A 23799-nucleotide genomic window follows, 5' to 3' on the forward strand; every position below is an offset into this window, starting at 1 on the left:
TTCACTGTCTGGGATCGATTTTTCCAGGAACGATGAGAACCAGGGTAGATCCGAGTCTGCGACTCTAGCTACTTTTGCGAGGCGAGTCGGCAACATTTTGTGGTCTACTGTGTCAAAGGCGGCAATAATGTCCAGCAGTATCAGAAGACATGATTCTCCTTGGTCTGCTGCTTCGAGAGCGCCATCCCATATTTTGAGAAGTGCTGTTTCCATCCCGTGACCTGGACGGAAACCCGATTGCAGTGGGTCCAGTAGTTTGTGGGTGTCCAAATGGAGTTGTAGCTGTTGTACTACAGTTTTCTCAATCTTTGAGAAGACACTGAGGCTGGTTATAGGTCAACGGTGGTTTGGGTCTTTAGGGTCGAGGTTATTTTTATTATTTTTTTTTTTTTTAGAATGGGTTTTATTATGCCTTGTTTTAGGGAGGTCAGCACCATGCCTTATTTAAATGATTTGGTTTATAAAATGCGTGATCGCAGGTGCCAAAATATCGGCACATTCTTTCAGCAATTTTGTGGGGATGATGTCATTAGGCGCTGTGCTGTCTCGCAGGCTACCTATGATATTTTTGGTGGTGTCGATGGAGATTGGTTTCAGTTTAAATTTTGTTAACTGAGGCATATTTGTATTAATATTGCCTTTTTTGATTTGTATTGACGGGGTTAGTTTTGTTTTTGTTTTTTCTGAATTGTTTCACGGATATTTTCGATTTTATTAATGAAAAAATCCGATTAATTCATGTTTCGGAGCCTCTAGACAGGCTGGATTCATGGTTTGGGCGACTACGGGGGCGGTTTCGGGCTTTTGCGAGGATGTTTGAAAAGTGTTATTTTTTTACTTTGAAGATTTCTTTGTGATATTTCTTAGTGATTGATTTGTAAATTGTGTGGTTTTTATATTTTTGGGTTTGTTCTCCATGCGCCTACCGCTCTTCTGCGTTCTTGCTTCAATAATGTGAGAGCGTCATTGAACCAGCCAGAGTTGTTTTTTCGGATGAGCGTTCTGCGATTCAAAGCGATTTTGTCTGCCGTCTGTAGTAATGCTTTGTTGATGGAGTTGAGTGTTTCCACTGCTTGATTTTTGATTTATTATTGTTTTATTTAATAATGTCGTTTTGAAGAGTTCCGAGTGGAGTTTCTTTTGGGATCTTGACCAGTGTGTTAACGGGTTTGTCGGTTTTGTGAAGACTATGTTGGCAAAAAGCAGCTCTATTTTTTTTTAATATATGAATACCTATAGAGAAAATAGGAGAGCATTTGATTTTACCCCATTCTCACGGAGAAAATGTACCAGCAGCTTTGCTGGACAAATGGCTGTACAATTTATTTTTCTTTTCATAAATGCACCTCCTTGAGGCTGTGTTCACACCTAATGCGGATTTGGCTGAAAGCAGGGGTTCGGTGAATCCCTGTTCTCTTTTTTAAGGGATGAATTGGGCCCACATTTCTGCCTGATTTCGGCCCTGAAATGAAGCCAAAGACTCGCAGGACTCCTGTGCAATTCGCTCCGCAGCCGCCCCAGAGATGTGTGAACTGACTGCTTTTTTTCATAATTTCTAATCGCATATTTTATAGGCCTGTTGCCCTGAACAACCTCTTTAATTTGAGCATGTTCAATCTATCTGTTTAAGGTCAGAATCCCTTCTGTTTGGTTTGCAAAGCTTGTGCAATACTTATACTTTGGAGGTAGCAAATGAAAGGGAGGGCTGCATATATAGCAAACTCTGTCCAATCGAAAGGTAAGAAATGATTTGACAACTGCATGAGCCTTGTCCGACTCCCGACGCATGTCCTGTTAGCCTAGATCTTTGTGCTTTTTTTTATGCATTCAAGATTTTTTTCAGATCTAAACATGGGCGTTTCTTTTTCCCATTTTAGCTCTTACTGCCAAGCTGTCTGTGGACATAACTACATGGCTTTCTAAGCCAAGTGATCATATAACCGTTTCACCTGAAGGGTTGTTTCAGAAAAGGAATATTTCATTAGTGTTGTTGAAACCAAAATTAACCCTTACTTTTCTGAGGTTTTACATTTTTAGATTTTCTGTAGGTATGCTTTTAAAACTGGTTTAGACTTTTCAGTGGAAAGTCATTAGTAAGCATCTAAGGCCAATGTCTAGTGAAATATAAAAAAAATAATCAGTAAAATCTAATACGGTTTAGGAAAGCAATACATCTCTGTGGTCAGGTAGTCTGTGTAGTTTGCTTTAACTCAATGCAGATACTTTCCAGCAATTGGCCACACGTGCTTCTAGTTGGATTTGCTTCCTTAACCACTTGTGGACTGCCCACTGGATATAAACGTTGGCAGAATGGCACGGACAGGCATAATCACGTACCTGTACGTGACCCTTTAAATGCCTGCCGTGTGGTCGCGAGGGCGCCGCGGGTCCCACACTTGATCACCGCAGGGATCCCCGCGATCGTCTCACGGAGGTATAGAGCAGTGAGATGCTTGTGTAAACAAACATCTCCCCTCTCTGACTAGTGACAATGACACTAATCTCGGCTCTGTGTACTCGGAGAGGAGATCAGCGTCATGTGACACAGCCCATCCACCCTACAGTAAGAAGCACTATGCAGGGAACACTTAACCCCTAAGCGCCACCTATTGGTTAACCCCTTCACTGCTGGTGTCATTTTCACAGTAACCAGTGCATTTTTATAGCACTGATCGCTGTGCAAATGACAATGGCCCCAAAAATTTGTCAAGTGTCCGATGTGTCCGCCATAATGTCGCAGTCACGAAAAAAAATCACTGATCACCGCCATTACTAGTAAAAAAAAAAAAAAAAAATGATATACCAAAAATATGCTGAATTACATATCGGCCTAAACTGAGGAAAAACATTTTTTATATATTATAGCAAAAAGTAAAAAATATTGCATTTTTTTCAAAATTGTCGCTCTATTGTTTATAGCGCGAAAAATAACCGCAGAGGTGATCAAATGCCACCAAAAGAAAGCTCTCTATTTATGGGGGAAAAAAAGGATTTTGTTTACACAGAACTTCCCCCTCTCCCCGTCTCCTGTGGCCTGCCCAGTACAGTGCTACTGCAGACTGCAGCATGCCTAGCCTATTGGCAGCTGCTGCTCCTCCTAAACTGAGGAGTTGCTGTCACTTGAGGTGTGCTGTGTCATATGTAAACATAGAATCTGCACAGGAAGCTGCTTGTGTTTACAAATAATGGTGACCTGTGAGAAATAAAGGATTAGTGTCAGAGGTGGTGATACAGAGTACTACCACTCTCCGTACCGAAAAAATCCCTGCTAACAGAAATTACACTTCAGTCACTCCTGTCGGTGGGAGGCAGAGAGAGGGAGCACCTGGTGCGCCCCCCACTGTAATACCTGGGGCAGGTGCCCTCTCCCCCCTCGCCCCTGTGTGCCATATTGTGTGATCCCTGTGAAAGTGGAGAATGACTGAAGTAATCACTGATACTACAGTGATCGCTGATATTCGATGGGTCCCCTGCTGAGCAGCTGCCTTGCTGCATAGTAAACACAAGGGGTTGCTAGCGCTAATCGCTGTATAAATGTCAATGGTCTCAAAAATGTGTCAAGTGTCCGCTCTGCCTGCTGCAATGTTGCAATATCGCTAAAAATCGCAGATCACCTCAATTGCTAAAAGAAAAAAATATATAAAAAAAATGCCATAAAAATATGTAGAAGAATATTATAGATTTGCCTAAACTGGTGACAATTTATTTATTTTTTTTAAACATTTTTGGGGATATTTATTATAGCAAAAAGTAAAAAAAAAAGTTATTTTTTCCAAAATTGTCGTGCTTTTTTTGTTTAATAGTACACAAATTAAAAACCGCAGAGGTGATGAAATGGCACCAAAAAAGAAAGCTTTATTTCTTGTGCATGACTGCGCAATTACCAGTTAAAGCGATTCAGTGCCAAATTGTAGAAAGTTCTCTGGTCAGGAAAGAGGTAAATCCTTCCAGGGATGAAGTGGTTAAAGAGAAACATGCCCATGCTAAGCTAGCAACCCTCGGTGTTCACTGCGAAGCAGGGCAGCCACTCGACATGGTACACAGAAGACGGTGATTATCTACTTCCACGGTGGTCCCACGGGTATGGCGTATGCATGCCAACATTTCCTCAAGATGGACCATCTGACTATAGGGGGGAAAAAAAGCCATACCTGGAATTCAGCGTTAAACCTTTCAATATGTTTTCAAGTCTATGAAAGTGATGGTCTAGAATTATGAACTGTGTTTCTGTGACACTGTACTGCTCATGGAAGAGCTTTGTGGGTCATTTCAGGAGAACATGCCTCAGTGTTTGGACTTGGCCTGGAAAGTGTCCAGATTGTTCAGCGTTTGGTAATGCTGATATAGATTATTTAGATAAAGATCATTTATTTGATCCTACAGAGAAGGATTTTAATTTTCAGAGCTTGCTTCCCTTACTGCATGAAAACAAGGGAGAGTCACAAGTGGTACACTTTTACCTTTGAGTCAGCATGTGACTCACTCACAGTTGCTGCTTTGCATAGCAATTTGCATGTTGGTTTTTACAATCTGTTTGATTGGCAGTAAACCGAAGAGTGGCATATTTCCATCAAGCTGAGGTTTAAGCAGAAATCAAATCTGAATTATATTTTTCTTTTGTAAAATTTATTCTGCCTACATCAAGAATATTGCTGTTTTCTTTTAATTTTATTGGCTCTGATCGCTTATGTGGTTGTATATTAAAGTTTGTAGTTCATGAACACATTTTATTCTAGATATGCTATAAGAAAATGCATTTGTATAAAGTGCAGGGCAAATCTTTTACTATGTTCAAACTGAAAACCGCAAAACTGTGCATAGAATACTTGCCACTAAAGGCTTAATGTACATGGCATGTTTTACAACCTCCCCTGAACGATCTAATTTGACAGATAGTAACCGACGTTTAAAAACGTCCGCTTGCCATGTTCAAAATGCGGCTAAACGCGAGTTACCGCGTTTACAAACTGTTACAGGCATTTGGCGTTTCAAATACCTCAGAATATCCGTTCTGAAGATCCGCTGACATCCGATCTCATCGCTCTCTGCTATGCTCCGTTTCTGCAGACGAAGGGAAATCCTATTTTCTCTTTTGTTCATGGACTGCCTTAATCTTGACAACGTGGGAAATAGCCTTCCTTTTAGGAGTGACTTGGCAGAAAGTGTTAACAACTTCAAAGCTGAACAGCCCCGCTCAGGGTGCGGTCCTACTGACTATATCCCTTCAGCCTGCACCAAGCAGTCCAGTTTTTTTTCTGCCTAGTTAAAGCGGAGGTTCACCCTAAAAATCATCTATATACCATTACATCCAGCATACTGCTGACATCTACAGTATGCTGGTATTAATTTTTTTTCGCTGTACTTACCCAAGTCTTATAGTTCGTTTCACCCGGCTCCGAGTTCTCACTCCCGCGGGGAGTAGGCGTTCCTATGAAGATGTGTAGATTAACGTGCGGGTAAGGCGCGTCACAAGTCCTGAAAATAGACGAACTGGGACTCGGCGCTATACTTTGTGACCAAGGTGGAAGCAGCGTGTGGGAGAACGGGGGCTAGAAAGCGCCCCCCTCCCCCGCCATCTTCTGGGGACAACTCAGATGCAGAGCCCGGGTCCAGCTAGCGCTCATGACCCTGGATCTGATACTGACCAAGATCGCCCAGACAGTGAGGACGACCTCGGACCCAGGTCAGCACGAGATAGGGCTCTAGTAAGTGACCTTATCACCGCAGTGCGAGATACTCAAAAAATAACCTGTGCACGGTAGTGGGTTCGGCGGTACGCCCAACCATAGTTGGGGCCCTGGTGTCTGACGCTCACTGAATGGGCAAAGATGCTGCTCAATGGGTTACAAGCACGTCGGGCTTCCTCGAACGAGGTAGCCCTAGCTGACTAACTAGTACAAGGCCTAAAATTCATTTGTGAATCAGCCTTGGACACTATTTCTCTGCTGGCCAGAGCTTCAGGTCAGGCAGTGGCGTTACGCAGTCTACTTTGGTTAAAGATTTGGTCCGCCGACCAATCTTCCAAGAAGGCCCTGATGGACTTGCCCTTTCAGGGCAACAGACTTTTTGGACAACCGACTCGTCGGGAAGCCCTATTTGGGGCAGTTCAAGATCTGCTGAAATGCGGGGTGGTTATTCCTGTCCCAGGACAGGATCGGTTTCAGGGGTTTTACTCCAATCTGTTCATAGTACCAAAGAAGGAGGGCATTCGCCCAATTTTGGACCTCAGGGCCCTCAATTGCTTTGTGAAGGTACAAAGATATCGGATGGAATCGGTTCGCTCTGTCGTCGCTGCCCTCCAGCTGGGGGACTTTCTGGCATCCTTGGACATCAGGGATGCCTATTTACATGTCCCCATATGCACAAAGCATCAGAGACTTCTGCGCTTTGCGGTCGGGGAAGACCACTATCAATTTGTGGCTTTCCCCTTTGGCCTGGCATCGGCACCAAGGGTGTTCACCAAGGTGCTTGCCCCAATTCTCGCCCTACTAAGACAACGTGGCATGGCTATCGTGGGCTACTTGGACGACCTGCTTCTGAGGGCTGCTTCAGACTCAGAATTAGAGGTGAACGTGTCTATAACCTGTCAAACCCTCCGACACTTTGGGTACTGAACGTTCAGAAGTCGGTAATGGTACCGACTCAACGCCTAGTATATCTGGGGTTGATTTCTGGACTCCTCAAAGGCAAAGGTTTGTTTTCCTGTGGAAAAGTTGCAGACCCTTCGGGCTGCGGTGCGGCAGTTGACATCCCAGAAATGGTCGTCACTTCGCTTTTGCATGCGAGTCCTGGGCCTCATGGTGGCCTCCTTCGAGGCGGTACCATATGCTCAATCTCACACGCAAGTGCTACAGAAGAAAATTCTGTTCAGATGGGACAAGCGCCCATCATCCCTGGATTATCAAATCTGGGTGAGCCACCTGGTCAGGACATCCCTTGTTTGGTGGCTGACCTCACCGGCACTTCTGTCCGAGAAGTCGTTCCTTCCCTTTCACTGGATAGTCAAAACGACGGACGCCAGCATTACCGGTTGGGTCGAGTCTGGGGGGTTCAGTCGACCCAGGGTCGCTCATCCCCGGAGAATCCCCACTTGCTGATCAATGTCCTGGAACTTCGGGCGATCAGGCTGTGCCTCTCCACATGGTCTCAGAGGCTACAGGGGCGTCCAGTCGGACAGCGCCACTGCTATGGCATATGTCAACCATCAAGGAGGAACAAGAAGCTCGGCTGCAGCGTCCAGAGGTTGCTCACACCCTAAGGTGGGCAGAAAGGACCGTACTGGCCCTGTCCGCCGTATACATTCCGGACGTGGAAAACTGGCAGGCGGACTACTGAGTCGCCAGATGCTGGACCAAGGAGAATGGTCTCTGCACCCGAATGTGTTTCAGCTCCTTTGCCCAAGATGCGGCACGCCAGACGTAGATCTCCTGGCGTCTTGACTCAATCGGAAGGTATTGAGGTTTGTGGCCAGGTCAAGAGACCCATGGGCAGACGCGACGGATGCGTTGGTGGCACTGTGGAGTCAGTACCGGCTAACCTATGCCTTCCCTTCTCTAAAGCTCCTTTCTCATCTGCTTCGCAGAGAGGGGATTCCAATGATCCTAATTGCTCCGGATTTTCCTAGGCGTCCTTGGCACGCCGACCTAGTGGGTCTAGTAGCAGTTGGGGAGGCTGCTATACACAGTTGTTATCCTAATGCATAGAATGCATTGAGATAAAAAACCTTCTGCCTTTACAACTCCTTCGGTTCACAGCAATTTCTCTGCGTTTTCTCTCACCGCACCACAATCGCACGCCATTCATGCAAACTACTGTGGGTGTCAATGTTGTGTTAACGGCACCCCAAAAACAAGTTGCAGAATGCAGTGTGATTGGCTGAATAGGCTTGCATGTCATCCAATTCCAGTGCAGAAAAAAAAGTTGCATGCACCTTTTCAGTGTGGGCGCGGTGCGATTTTATTTTACAAAATTAAGACTCAAATCGCACTGCAAATCGCATTTGATTTGAAGAGAAATTCCTTTACGAATCGCCTGCGACTTTTTGCATCGCCTGCAATTGGCGTTATCAAGAAACAGTTTATCCCGATACTGTGATACTGCTTTATTATCCTAGTTATGGGTTTTGTTTTTGTCCCCAATAGAGCGTCACAAAACCCTTGTACTTTAGTGTGATAGTGGTGCTCTGCATTCTATGGCTCCCTCTAAGGCTCGGTTCACATATATGAGAATGTGATGCGTTTTGAACCACATCCAATTCGCACAGCGTGCGAACCAGACCGGTTTGCAATGGAACCAGTTCACACATGTCCGGGGCAGCTGCTGTCTGTTTTTGAAGAGTCCTTTGTGATTTTAGGTCCAGTTCAGATGAAAATTTAAGTAAAAATTGCCTCAGAATCGCACCTGAACTGGTGAACAAAGCTGCATCGAACTCCTTTTTAAAAACCAACGGCAAACCTCAGCCGGACAAGTGTGGACCTAGCCTAATGGTGGCCACTAATGATTCAGTAAATGACTGGTTTTATTCACAAATGATTTCTTCTGAATGGAGTAATTGACCTTTGGTGGACAACTCATTCGATCGATATACCATGCATGGAGAGTCCATCTTTTTTAATAGTCGACACAATTGTATGCGTGTATGTTATGCATTGAATTTCAGTCTCCACCCTGTAATCCATAATCCAATCACTCAAATTACAATCATATTCATGAATAAAGTATCTCAGCGCTGCCGATCGATGTATAACTATTGCCTAATTTTCTTCTCTGGGGAATTGGGGGGAGGGGGGGGGGGGCGGGCGATTCATTAAAGCTTTTCTGGCATTAATGTATTGCACCAAATTTATGAAGCGTTTGACGCCTTTCGTTCTGACAGTGACCAAATTCACTATATTCAGATCTTTTTACATTGTGTCTCATTGAGTGCACCAAATGTAAAAGTGGAGCCAATAAAGACGTGTTTTTCTTACCGTCATTAACCACTTTGATACAGGGCACTTATACACCTTCCCACCCAGACCAATTTTTAGCTTTCAGCGCTGTTGCACTTTGAATGACAATTGTGCGGTCATGCTACACTGTACTCCAAATTTTTATCATTTTGTTCCCACAAATAGCTTTCTTTTAGTGGTATATAATCACCTCTGGGATTTTTATTTTCTGCAAAAAAATTAAAAAAATGACCGAAATTTTTTTTTTTGTTTGTTATAAAGCATTGTAAAGAAGTATGTTTTCTCCTTCACTGATGGGCACTGATGGTACTGCACTGACGGGCACTGATAAGGCGGCACTGATGGGCACTGAGGTGGCACTAATGTGGCAATGATGGGCACTCATAGGCGACACGGATGGGCTACACGGATGGGCACGAATAGGCGACACGGATGGGCACGGGTAGGCGGCACGGATGGGCACTGGTAGGCGGCACGTATGGGCACTATCGTATGCGTTGTACTAATGGATGCCAATCAGTGCCAAACAGTGATGCTCATTGTGGGCACTGATTGGCATCCATTGGGGCACTGGCATCCATTTTTTGTCATTGTCATCCCTGGTGGTCTAAGGTGGCATACCTTCTTTTTTTTTTTTTTTTTTGCATCCCTAGTGGTCCAGTGGGCCTCCCTTAGGGGGCTCTGCTGATAATCGATCAGCACAACCCCCCCGTCACTGGAGGAGCCAATCGGCTCTCCTCTACTCGAGTCTGACAGACGCGAGTGAGGAAAAGCCGATTACCGGCTTTTCCTGTTATCATCGTGATCAGCCGTGATTGGACACGGCTGATCACGTGGTAAACTAGTGGGTTCTGAGAGACATTTTTCAGCTGTAAAAATTCTCTAATGCTGATAAACGCTCAAAAACTTAACTCATCAGCATTTAATTTTTTTTTTTTAATCCAATGAATATGGATTCAAAAAATAAATTAAATTAAACTCGCTGCAAAGCTACTGGTGTTTTTTGATAAGGCTATTTTAACATCCAGTGTGCATGAGGCCTTAAAGTGGCGGAGCATCAGCCAAGATCAAGTACAAGTTCTAGACAGGTATATGAATTTGGCGCATTCTTCACCATTTTTAGAATGGACGAGAGACACTTAAGAAAAATCTGCCTGTACTAGTCTTTAGGAATTCCAGAGATTGTGTTTAATTCTCGTTCAATGTTTTGTTTCTCCATAGAAAGTCCAGAGCAAGCAGACCTGTGGCTATTAAACAGTTGCACAGTGAAAAGCCCAGCTGAGGACCATTTCAGGAACTCAATAAAGTAAGTAGTATGGTTTCTTTACACATGAAAGCTATAGAAAATATTCTCGTAAGGCCCCATGCACACCGGGCATTTTTCCAGCTGCTCCAACGGGAGTCCTTGCTATGTCCAAGAGCAGCTGAGTTTGGGTAGAAAAAACTCTTGATACTTGTAAATGGCTAGAATAAATTATTTATTCTGGTCAAAGTGAATTGACACCCAAACACTTGATGCCTGTAAATGTGCCTAAACGCTCGTAAAAGTGTTAGATACTTTTACAAGTGTCAGGCGTTTTGTTCCTGAAAAAATGCTGCTGGCTTCTCAGAGTAAAAAAAAAACTCCTGCGTGTTATGAAACCTTGTATTTTTTTAATCCATTTCAGCAGCTGACCTCGGTACTATCACAGTGGTGGTGGCATTATGGGACATGTAAAGTCTGTTAGTTGATATGACTCGTATCCGTCATAGTGTTGAGTGAGCAACTCCTCCATCCTCATTAAAGCGGAGTTCCATCCAAAACTGGAATTCTGCTTATTTGCGCCCCCCCTACGGTGTCACATTTGGCACCTTTCAGGGAGGAAAGTGGACCTGTTTTTGACAGGTCCCCCTTCCCCACGTCCGGGAGACGGGCAGTAGCCCGATCTCCCCCGGGAAGTTCTGCCCCCATCCTCCTTTGCCCACCGCCGGGCCAATTGGAAAGCGCAGCGCGCTTCGTGCATGCGTACTAGGGAACCAGCATTGAAGCCGAAAGGCTTCACTGCCTGGTTCCCTTACCAAGAATGGTGGCGGCAGCACCCAAGATTCGATCCGAAGATCGGCTGGTGTGCTGACATCGCGGGCTCCCTGGACAAGTAAATGCCCAAATATTAAGTCAGCAGCTGCAGTATTTGTAGCTGCTGACTTTTTTACTTTTTTTTTTTTTTTTTTTGGCTAGACCTCCTCTTTAAGTGGCATACTAAAAGCGGGGGTTCACCCTAAAAAAAAATTCTACATTGAGCTCACTTCCGACATTGACAGTATGCTGATCTTTTCTTTTTTGCCTTGCATACCGTTGTATCGTTATTCCCCCCCCCCCCCGGCTTCCAGGTAGTGAATCCCGCAAGAGTGGGTGTTCCTATGCACAGGGTAAGTGATTGACGTATGACAAAAGCTTCCCCCTGACGCATGCAGGCGCATCACGAGTTGCCGAAAGAAGCCGAACGTCAGTGCGCAGGCGCTGTATAGAGCCGACTCGCAGTCCGGCTTCTTTCGGCAACTCGTGATGCGGCCGTATGCGCCGGGGGGAAGCTTTTGTCATACGTCAATCACTTAGCCTGTGCATAGGAACGCCCACTCTCGCGGGATTCACTACCCGGAAGACGGGGGGGAAAATAACGATACAACGGTATGTACAGCAAAAAAAAGATCAGCATACTGTCAATGTCGGAAGTGAGCTCAATGTAATGTTAGAATTTTTTTTTAGGGTGAATCCCTGCTTTAAGATATCCACTCGCCAATTGAGGGAACCGTGGGAAATCGCCAAGAGTCTTGGAATCTCTGCTTTTTAGCAGTGCAAAGGAAGAGTAAGGAGTTTTTGGTTGAAAAGCTAAAACCAGGGATTGCTGAAAGCAGGACTATCTCCGTCCTCAGTTTAAGGGTTGGAAGATGTAAATCTGTGTATCCTCGCTGAATTATTCTAGAACGGTTTGATTAACCACTTGCCGTCGCCGCACCGTCATAATACGTCCACAAGGTGGCTCTCCTAGGCGAGATCACGTATTATGACGTCCTACCTTTTAGCCGCCACTAGGGGCGCACGCGCGCCGCCGGAGGCGCGCGCACGCGCCCCCCGCTCGCCCCCGACTCCCGTGCGTGTGCCCGGCGGGCGCGATCGCCGCCGGGCACACGCGATCGCTCGGTACAGAGCGGGGAACGGGAGCTGTGTGTGTAAACACACAGCTCTCGTTCCTGTCAGCAGGGGAAATGCTTTTCTTCGGTTCATACACTGTATGAACCGAGGATCAGTGTTTCCCCTAGTGAGGCCACCCCCCCCCCCCCACAGTAAGAACACACCCAGGCATACTTAACCCCTTCCCCGCCCCCTAGTGTTAACCCCTTCACTGCCAGTGGCATTTTTATAGTAATCTAATGCATTTTTATAGCACTGATCGCTATAAAAATGCCAATGGTCCCAAAAATGTGTCAAAAATGTCCGAAGTGTCCGCCATAATGTCGCAATACCAAAAAAAAAATCGCTGATCGCCGCCATTACTAGTAAAAAAAATATTAATAAAAATGCCATAAAAATACCCCCTATTTTGTAAACGCTATAACTTTTGCGCAAACCAATCAATAAACGCTTATTGCGATTTTTTTTTACGAAAAATATGTAGAAGAATACGTATCGGCCTAAACTGAGGAAAAAAAATGTTTTTTTATATATTTTTGGGGGATATTTATTACAGCAAAAAGTAAAAAATATTCATTTTTTTCAAAATTGTCGTTCTATTTTTGTTTATAGCGCAAAAAATAAAAACCGCAGAGGTGATCAAATACCACCAAAAGAAAGCTCTATTTGTGGGAAAAAAAGGACGCCAATTTTGTTTGGGAGCCACGTCGCACGACCGCGCAATTGTCTGTTAAAGCGACGCAGTCCCGAATCGCAAAAAGTACTCTGGTCTTTGGGCAGCAATATGGTCCGGGGGGTAAGTGGTTAATGGGCAGTTCCACCGGATATGAAAGCGTTTCAATTTCTTTGGTACATTGCCAACCTAAATTCTAATTAGATGGTGAAATGTTAAGTACCATTTCCCATTCCTGTAGATAATAAACCATCACAGATTACTGATTAGAGTAGTGAGCTATACATAAGGAAGATAATGTGGGGCGGGATTTCATGGGAAACACATTTGCTCAAGTAAGTTGACTATGTACCGTATTTATCGGCGTATAACACGCACCCCAATTTAAGAGAAGTTTCAGGATTTTTTTTTTTTTTTAATAAACCACTTTGGAGCAAAATGATGGTATCTGAGCATCAATGCAGCCTGATCTGTGTCCATCTGCAACATTGCTCCTCACTGCAGCCTGATTAGTGCCCATCTGCAGCCTATACATTTACCAAAATGCCCTGCCTGTTAAGTGCCCATCTGCAGTCTTGCCTTTCATTGTCAGATCATCCCTGCTGTCTCCGAGGGAAGAGGGGGAGCGAGCGCCACTGAATTACATAGAGCCGTGATCTCCTTCCTGTGTACCCGGCGCTCCGTCACTCACAGCCACGCCTCCTGCCCCTGTTCATATGATAGACAGTACAGTGGTCCAATGCGGGGCCAGGAGGCGTAGCTGTGCGCGACGGAGTGCCGGATACAGAGGAAGGAGATCACGGCTCTATGTAATTCAGCGGCGCTCGCTCCTCTTCACTCAGACAGCATGGATCAGCGTATAACACGCACACGCGATTTCCCCCTGATTTTGAGGGGAAAAAAGTGCGTGTTATACGCCGATAAATATGGTAATTGTGATTAAAGATGGATCTAATAAAATAAGTGACTGATTAAATATTAAAGCCAAGCTCCTCTCTGAGGTGTAGAATGGTGAAATTGTTGCAAAAGGGGTAACGGAACGTTTTCATAGAGGTAATGAACACTATAGGAAGCTTCAGGAGAGCACTAGTTCAAGAAAGCCATGGAATGGCATGCAGAAGGGAACGCTAGTTTCCCTATAATGGGAGTTAAGTGGGGTTGTTGGCGGTAGAAAGGCAAAAGGTAAGAGGAACTTTCTTCCATGTTTTTAAAATGGTGGGTAAAAAAAAGAGGTTCGGATGGGAAGGCCAGAAGGTGGTAACCAGGGTATTTAAACTTTTTTTTTTTTTTTTGCACTTCAGTTACTTCATGGTTTCTGGCCTAGGCCAAAATGACACCCCAGAAGTCTAAGGCCCCTTTCACACATGCGGGGTCCGTATGTCCGCTTTTTCATCCATCCATTTACGGATGAAAAAGGGACATACATTGATCCCTATGAGACAGCGGTTGTCAGCAGATGAACATCCGCTGACACCCGATCTCATCAGTGTCCACAATCCTCCGATTCTGCAGACGGAGGAAAATCCTATTTTTCCATTTCTTCTGCAGATCGGATCGGGTGAACATGAACAGACGGTCCGTGTTCATCCAATCTCCCCATAGGGGAGAGCGGAGATCTGACAGGGTGGTCATCTGGCGGCTCAGCGGGGATCAGAGGAGCGATTCCCAGCTGAGCAAGCGGAGGTTCACGTAGCGGATCATCACAGATCCGTCCCGTGTGAAAGGGCCCTTAATGGGCTTTTTCTCTTCCATCTGAACAAGTTTTTCTTAGCCAAGTACACCCTACTGCTTGCAGACCTGACTTTGTAACAGCGTACTGGCAGGTCATGTATATTGCACTGCACATGTGTGAGATTACGTAAGGGCAGATGGATTCAAGGAAGTAAATGCTATGTGAATCATCTGCCCTTACTCAAGCTGGCCAGAGCTTGAAATGCTTGGAGGGCTGTTTTTTAAAGTGATTTCTCAACAAAATAAAGCACAGAGACCTGGATGAATGGGCAGTGGAGTCCCGCTGATCGGAACCCTCCCCCCCTCCGGTGTCACATTTGACACCTTTCAGGGGGGAGGGGGGTGCAGATACCTGTCTAAAGACAGGTATTTGCACCCACTTCCGGCCACACGCTACGGGCAAAAGACGGGCATTCCGTCACATCCCGTCTTTCGCCCGTTGTGTGCTGGGAACACTCGGCTCCCAGCACCGATTGTGAGCCAATCGGCGGGCGCAGCGCGACTCGCGCATGCGCCGTAGGGAACCGGGCAGTGAAGCCGCAGCGCTTCACTTCCTGGTTCCCTCACCGTGGATGGAGGGGGGAGCAGCAGGGTGACGAGCGATCGCTCGTGCCCTGCTGCGATCGGCGCTGGACTCCAGGACAGGTAAGTGTCCTAATATTAAAAGTCAGCAGCTGCAGTATTTGTAGCTGCTGGCTTTTAATATTTTGTTCCCGTGGCACATCCGCTTTAAATCAAAGTCAAATGTGAGCTTCTTTCCCAAGCCTTGGCTAGTTCTTGCTGACATCATCATGGTGGGGTTAAGCCATTAGCTTTCCAAAGTATGCTGTAATTAAAAGGATTTGCTATGCAGTATCTGTTATCCTCTTATTTTGTTTTCATCTATAGGAGTTATTGAGCTGCTTTGTGTTTGTCAGAAGAAAAACCATTGACCTTTTAAGCAGTAGTGGTTCATTGTTTCTGTACACGAATTTTGTATGTGTTTTTTTTTTTTATCTGTATGGATTTTCCTACTTCATATTAATAGAAGCGATACGGAATTGCTACTGCTTGTTCTCTATTTTATTTCTTGACCTTTTATTTTTTCTTTTTTTGTATGGTAAAACTTTTTCCAGCAAAAATTCAGTTTAAGGTTTGTTCAATGTTGGCATCTCATGTAAAAATGAAAGCCCCTTAGCCTGTCCGCCCCCCAAATAAAAGATCGTGTCACCATTTAGGCCTCATGCACACTGGACGTTAAAATAACGTTATAAAAACGCCAGTAGCTTTGCAGTGAGTCTCAACTTTTTACAACTTTTTTTTCAACATTTTTTCAATAGCGTTTATTAGCGTTTTTCCGCGTTGGCGTCTTTTAGCATTTTTTGGTTGAAGACATTTTTTTTTTTTCAATTAAATCAAAAACGTTAAACGCTGGTGAGTAACGTTTTTGAGCATTTATCAGCGTTTATTGACGTTTATCAGCGTTGGAGCGTTTTTACAGCTGAAAAACGTCTCTCAGGACCCACTAGTTTTTTTTTTTTTTTGTTATTGTTAAAAAACACCACTGCCCATAACTGCTGATAACAGCCTATGTGTGCATGGACATATAGGATAACATGATGGAGTTTGACTGTAGAAAAAAAACGTCTGCTACCAAAAACAGCTGCTGTAAAAACGTCCAGTGTGCATGAGGCCTTAAGCTGTTGTATTGTTCAGTCTGGCTCTTTGCTCTTGGATGATTGACATAAGGATTCTGGGGAAATAGACCCTTTAGCTCTAATGCTGAGGATGTTGGTCTCCTGGATATTCTGCAATACACATTAAGAATGTGGGTTAATGTTCTATTATCCATTTGTAGTCCGTTTTCAGAGGCAGCTTCCTATAGGCATGGGTGTCCACAGAACTTTTTTCAGGGTGGGGCGCACATCATTTTAAGGTCACCTGTGCACCGCCCCTTTTTTTGACAATGTCATAAGAGGGAGGGGCTTAGTCATCATATAAAAGCACAGGCATGCAAAGGTTTGAGAAACTTGATGCAAAGCTTCATAGGATTAAGCTGCCATAGTCTGATTTAGCAATTTCTAATCTGTTTTTAACCCCTACCCTGCCCCTAAACACGCCCTCGTAAATTGTCTCATGAAATTGCACTGGTAAACGTTTTATGCAGAATTAAGTTCCAAAAATAAATATTAACAACTTTTAACAATATTAACCTAAAGCATATCAGTGCCCATTATTACATTCCCATTAGTGCATCCTTATCAGTGCAGCCCCATCAGTGCAGCTTATCAGTTCTGCCTAATTTGTGGCCCACCAGCGCAGCCTCATCATCCCAGCAATGCATCAGGGAGAAATCAGGAGGATCTGCTGGCCGGATGACACTGAGCCCATACAGACGCCCATAGGTATAATCGGGGCTTTTTTTCAGGGGGAACTTGGTGGAACTCCGTTCCACCACCTCTGGCTCAGAGCCTTTGGTGCCTGCTCACCACAATCACTTGTAAACACAGAAGTCTGGTTTCTGTGTTTACAAGTGACAGCTTTGTAACCCCCTGAACTCTGCACTCTGTAATGCAATTCTGGTATTTAATGCCTCTTTAAGACCTTTTCTATTGTTTGTGAATTTTGAACAGGTCGTGGTTGAGTTCCTGCACCAATTTTCTGAGAAAAAAAAGCTCTGGGTATAATCAAAGAATTCTTAAAAGGGACTTTAAATTGTATGCCACCAGAGAAACTCTACATGATTAGACAAATAAAATAATACATCCAGATGGATCTATTTCCAAGTGCTCCAAAATCTTGTGTCAATTCAACATACTGAGAGTATTTTGTTTCATAAACAAATGTATTGCCTTATTTTGCTCAGATTTTAATTTTTTGGTTGTTTTTGACTTTGATAAACTATAGTGTTCCCCTTTTATAGTCATTAAAAGTCTTCTGTTCCCAAAAGTTGTATAAATTTGATGTAGAAAAAAATACATTTTTTTTTCCATTAAATGCTTCATGGATGGGCAGACTGGTATTTTTACCAAAGCAAGCCTTATAGAAGGACTTTCGTTGATATACATTTTTATTCCAGTAACCCTGGTAGCTTTTAGCTTGAATAGTAGAAAATGGAAAGTTAGTAAAGCTCTTAAGCTATGAGCTATTGTGTTGGTTATAAGTGCTTACATGAAGTGCCAGCTTCTTGTGCACTTGCTGATGTTGTGGAAATTGTGTCCAGCTGTTGAGATTTTAAGAGTAGGAGCAAGTAAATGGTGTAGTGTACATTAGTGTCGATATATTAGCTAGGAGCTCACTGTTCCAGACTGCATCTTTTATCTTTATCACAATGGAAAGAACTTACTAAATGACATTCGGCTTGCCTCTTACCAGAATGTATTTTTGTAATAGAATGCAGAATTTCTATGACTTATTCTGAAAACCGTAAAAGCGGAGTTCCACCCACTTTTGAGAGGTGGTCTTAAATGAAAGTCCACCCCTCCACCCCTCGTTTTTGGATAATAATAATAAAAAAATTCTTCTATCATACACATAGTGTACTTCCGATCCATCTGGTCCGTGGCGCAGGATGATTTTTGTGTGCGGCGAGCCCCCCCCCCCCCCCCCCCGCCTCTGTGACCTGTGTGTGTGTGTGTCCCAGAAGACAGCTGGCCATTCACAAAGTGCTGAGTGCACAGTAGGAAACAGGCAGTGAAAAGCCGCAGGGCGCCACTGCCAGTTTGGACAGGCAAGTGTCCTTATTAAAAGTCAACAGCTCCAGTGTTTGTAGCAGGTGGAACACCACTTTAAGGTGATCTTTAAGAGTTCTGTTCTGTCTGCTTATTCTTTATTTATAAAAGAGCGAATGTTGGTGTGCATGGCGTAGTGCTGACCTGGGAAGTGAAAGCTATACTTCCTCTAGAAATGGTAAAGTGGTTCTAAAGTCATTTATTTTTTATCTTTATGCATTCTTTGCATTAAGATAAAAAAACCTGTGTGCCGAAGCCCCCTAATACTTACCTGAGCCCATCTCAGTCCAGCAATGTTGCACAGGAGTCTTGGCTTACTGGGACTCTCCCTCTTTGGCTCAGACAGCAGTGGGGTGCCATTCAAAGTCGGTAAGCCAATGAGAAAAGAGATGGGGTGGTGCCGAGCCGCAGCTGTCTGAATGGACACACAGAGCAGTGACTCCGTTCGGGTGCCCTCATAGCAAGCTGCTTGCTGTAGGGGAACTCGGCAGGAGGGAGGGGCCAAGAGCGCCCGCAGGGGACCCAAGAAGAGGAGGATCTGGGCTGCTCTGTGCAAAATTAACTGCACAGAGGAGGTAAGTATGCCATGTTTTTTTAAAAGAAAAAAAAACAAGAATTTAACCATTTCCCCCCCTTCGTGACCAGGCCACTTCGTTACTTTAACTGGCAATTGTGCAGTCATGCAATACTGTACCTAAATGAGATTTATGAATTTCTAAACAAAAAAACAGCAATGTTTACTTTTTATAAAACATCCAATTAAATAAAAAATAAAAACATTTAAATTTCTTCATCAATTTAGGCCAATATGTATTACAGGGCTTGACCAAATCCGGGCGCCAGGTCGCAATTGCGACAAGAAATTGTGACATGGCGCCCGCAGCCTCAATTACCGGCTGTCGCGGGCCTGCCGCAAACACGCGGCGGGGGAGCATGGAGGCACAGGATCCTGTGTCTCCGTGCACCCCCACCTCCCCCGTCACGCGATCGTGGCGGGCCTGCGATGGCTGGTAATTGAGGCCGCGGCTTTGCGGCCTTGTGAAGTCCCAAGCTTCCTTCTGTGACCGGGCGCCATCTGGTGGTGGCCGTTGGCATTACAAGTAAAACACCAGTTCTAATGTGTAATTTTTCACTGCCATCTCCTTCCCTCTAATTGGAACCCCCAAACATTATATATATTTTTTTATTCTAACACCCTAGAGAATAAAATGGCGATCGTTGCAATACTTTCTGTCACACCGTATTTGCGCAGCGGTCTTGCAAGTGCACTTTTTTTTATATTGTGAAAGATAATGTTACGCCGAGTAAATTGATACCCAACATGTCACACTTCAAAATTGTGTCCGCTCGTGGAATGCCAACAAACGTTTACCCTTTAAAATCTCCATAGGAGACGTTTAAAAAATTCTACAGGTTGAATGTTTTGAGTTACAGAGGAGGTCTAGAGCTAGAATTATTGCTCTCACTCTAACGATTGGGGCGATACCTCACGTGTGGTTTGAATACTGTTTACATATGCGGGCGCTACTCACCTATTAGTTCGCTTCTGCGCGCGAGCTCTTCGGGACGGGCCCGTTTTCTGGCTCCTAAATTTTTTAGCTGGCTCCTAGATTCCAAGCAAATTTGTCAAACCCTGATGTATTCTGCTATGTGTTTTTGGTAAAAAATTAAATCCCAATAAGTGTATATTGATTGGTTTGCAAAAAAGTTGTAGCGTCTACAGACTATGGGTTATTTTAATTTTTTTTAATGGCAGCGTTCAGGGACTTAAAGTGGGACCGCAACATTGCGGCAGACAATTTGAACACTGACACTTTTGACACTTTTTGGGATCCAGTGACTATTAAATTGATAAAATATGTGCTATCACTGTACTAATGTCATTGGCTGGGAAGGGGTTAACATCAGGGGCGATGAAAGGGTTAAATGTGTTCTTAGCCAGTTCTTAGCATAGATCCTTATCCCTGTTTTGCAGCAACACGTGGCCATGCCTTCACTAATAACAGAACCTAGTTTAAATAGACAAATTGCCATTCTGCCTGTGTACTAAGCAATCGGCGGGTGCCAGTGGACATCGAGCCCATGGTACGCGCTGCTGGGCTCTCACTGTGTAAGATAACAGCGGGAGGGAGCTGTGGATGGTGTGCATGCACAAGCTTTACCTGCAACACTATTTCTTTAAACTGGATGTTCAAATCTCTGCCAGCTCAGCAGGGACTGTCCGAGATTCTAATCGCGTATTGATGAGCTTTGTAACAATCAGCCTGTTGGATTTTTCATGTGATTATTGGCAGAGACTTATAGCTGTTAAGAATGATCACTGTGTGTTCTCTCTTCAGGGACAGCTCCCCTCGCTGAGAGAACACAATAGCTTCACAGGGGGGATTCCTTCATCAACAATGATTGTGTTAATAGGGCACTAAAGCATTTCTCTTTTTCCTGCAACCCGTGGTTGCAGGAAAAAAATTGCAGAGTCTATGGTCAGCTTTAGAGTATTTGGGAGACAAGGAGGCAACATTTTTGGTCCTCTACCTAGGGGAGTGGTCTTGTTTCTACTGCTTTACAATCCAGGACTGAAGATGAGAACTACATGAGGATGTGATTGATGGCAGAGAGATGAACAGACTATACATACCACTCTGTCTATGGACACACGCAGCTCAGCTCGAGCATAAGAGGAGCTGCCAGCGCCGAGAGGGGGGACGGGACACATCCTAGAAGGGGATGTAAGGGGCTGGTTTTGTGCAATATCATTGCACAGAGCAGGTGAGCACAGACCTCCCTTTTATTTATTTTTTTAATAAAAAAAAAAAAAAAAGTTTTACCTTTTACAATCACTTTAACCGTAAGTGATTCATCTGACCAGACTTTACGTTCGGGACTCATAAATCTGGTCTAAACATAAAAGGTGACTTACCTTCCAAGCTGCTGTGTAATGCTAAATAATTAAAATGAGAGCTGCTTGGTACCCTTCACATTCCTATGCAAATGTGTCAATAAACCAAATACAAATTAGTGCCGTGCTTGGTAATATAAAATACAGTATACTGTTGACAGTTGTGCTGTGTAAATCGCCTATGTGTATGCCAATCAACAAATTCCTTATAATCCAAATTGATCTATCGTGCCGTTGACAGTACAATTTAACATACGTGTGCAGTCCTCAGACTTCCAATCACAGTGCAATCCAGGTGAAACAAAGAACATAATAAAAATAGGGATGTGTATATTTCTCAAATCGCCTTTCAGGACAACCTTGGAGAGAGCGCAGCTCCGCCTCTTCTGTAGGAAACACCCACAGGCTTTAAATCCCTCGTCTTCCACCATGGCTTCAGTTATTGTGTTTCCTCCGCCATGGTGGAAGCATCAGGCTGGAGACAGGCTTTCCCTCAGTATTTGCTTTATGTGTTTTACCATCCCAGCTCCCCCACTGTACCTTTAAGGGGGGATGCTCCGGAGCCCTCTGGTCTCGCCTGCTCACGGGAGCTTTGGGATCCATAGGAGATGCGGCGTCTGGTGCCCGGGGTCCGCGGGTTTTGGCTCTGGTGGTCGGGCGGGTGCCGTTTCTTGTCAAACACGTCCCGCATGTCGGTCCCGGGTCCCGGTCTGGCAGATGACGTCACGCCGGCGACGCGGAGTTTCCTGTGGAGGCGTGGCGCCTGTGGCTCCTTGCGCCTGGAACGCAGGGACTAGAGGGCGGGTTCTCTGACCGGCGCTTCCGTTTCCGGCTCCTGTTGATGACCCGGAGCCCGGGAAATTTAAAAACCCCAGCAATTTCTCTACAGCTGTCTCTCTGCGATGGAGGAAAGAGTTACAGCGATGGCGGATGCAGGCGCCGTTAGCACCGGTCAGGCCCAGGTAAGAGGGGTACAATGGTGCCTTTATTCTGATCCTTATGGGCTTATTTTGTGTAATGTTGTTTCCTCCCTATGGGAGCCTGCTCTGCTCTGATGGAAGCTTGTGCTGGGCCATCTAGCAGTAATATTGTTGGTTGCTATGTTTTCTCTCTTAAAGGGGACATTTCACTCTGGTGGTGGTATCAGCACGGTGGTGGTTTCTCTCGCTTAGCTAATAGAGCTTTGATTAAAATCAGTTTAATTTCTCGTTTCAGGAGAAAACTGCTAATAAAACTAAACCAGCAATTCCACCAAGCCAAAGGAAATGTCCTTCCTGTAAAAATCCTCCGAGACTCTTGGCAGAAAGCCATGTGTAGATCATGTATTAAGGAACTGGTTGAAGAGGAATCTTCTCAACAAATTAAAGAATTATTTTCGTCAGTCAGGGAACTTTCGGACTCACTCAGTTCAGTTAAATCTATGCTAGTACAAAGTTCGGTCCATACTGAGCCCCAGCAAGCCCACGAGCTTCCACCTCCAGGCCAGTAGTGGTGGACTCTGGGGATGAAGGGACAAGTACTCTTCCCTCTCTTAAAGACTCTGAGGAAGAGGAAGAAGAGGATGCAGGCAGAACCTCTAAATATAAATTATCCCTGGAGGACGTGGATGAACTGCAATCTACACTACCCTGGATATTCAGGAGGAAAGAGTACAATTATCAGTCCATGATAAAATGTACCAGGGTATGGATGATTCCAAACAGAGTTTTTCCAGTTCATAAAGTGTTATCAGACACAATTAAGAAAGAATGGAAAGATCCGGAAAAAGGTCCCTTCCTACCCAAATCTCTTAAGAGAAGGTTCCCCTTTGAAAATAAAGAATCTGAAGTCTGGAATAAGAAACCCAGAGTGGATGCTGCCTTTTCACAGGTTTCTAGAAGGACAGATCTGGCCTTTGAAGACATGGGGGTCTTGAAAGATGCGATGGACAAAAGAGCAGATGCTCTCCTGAAAAAAGCTTGGGATTCTGCATCTGCCAGCCTCAAACCAGCCATGGCTTCCACGGTGGTAGCAAGAAACCTGGAATGCTGGGTAGAGAAGCTAAAGGGCCACATTGAAGCGGGTACCCATAGGAAAGACCTTTTAGAGTCTTTCCCTCTAATTCTTAATGCAATTAAGTACATGGCTGATGCATCAGCTGAATCAATTTAAATGGCAGCCAGATCCTCAGCACTCGTCAATTCAGCTAGGCGTGCAGTCTGGCTAAAGACGTGGTCAGGGGATACAGCCTCAAAGATTAAACTTTGTGGCATTCCTTTTTCAGGGGATTTTCTTTTTGGTCCAGACCTGGAAACAGTCTTGGATAGAACGGCTGATAAAAAGGCTTTCCCCGCCAAGAAGAAGCAAACGTTTAAAAAGAATTTTCGTGCTGTTCAACAACCCTACAAAAATAGAGAAGACAACAAGAAACGCTGGGTTCCTCAAAAGGGTAGGGGAAGAGGCGGAGTTCTCTTTAGATCTCCCCCAGATCAAACCCCTAAAGACAAATGACAAAACTACTCCAGTAGGGGGAAGATTGTCATCCTTTCTCCCTCAGTGGAGTCAAATATCCACAAGTCCTTTCGTAACGAACATCATTTCACAAGGTTACAGACTGGAATTCTCGGAATGTCCGCCAAGCAGGTTTTACCTTACAGCCCTCCCAAAAGATCAGGAAAAAGCTTCTG

At 44.7% G+C, this 23799-nt stretch overlaps 1 protein-coding gene across 3 annotated transcripts in view; it reads left to right on the forward strand.

The window, feature by feature from the left end:
• CDKAL1 (CDK5 regulatory subunit associated protein 1 like 1) overlaps positions 1 to 23799 on the forward strand; it is a 947145-nt gene that overhangs the window by 116593 nt on the left and 806753 nt on the right. For all 3 annotated transcript variants that reach the window (XM_040353783.1, XM_040353784.1, XM_040353785.1), the window contains exon 5: positions 10173 to 10257. In XM_040353783.1, the coding sequence (XP_040209717.1) occupies positions 10173 to 10257 (85 nt within the window). The remainder of the gene's footprint in view (positions 1 to 10172; positions 10258 to 23799) is intronic.

The sequence above is a fragment of the Rana temporaria genome, chromosome 5 (genome assembly GCF_905171775.1).
Source record: "Rana temporaria chromosome 5, aRanTem1.1, whole genome shotgun sequence".
Lineage (NCBI taxonomy): Eukaryota > Metazoa > Chordata > Amphibia > Anura > Ranidae > Rana > Rana temporaria.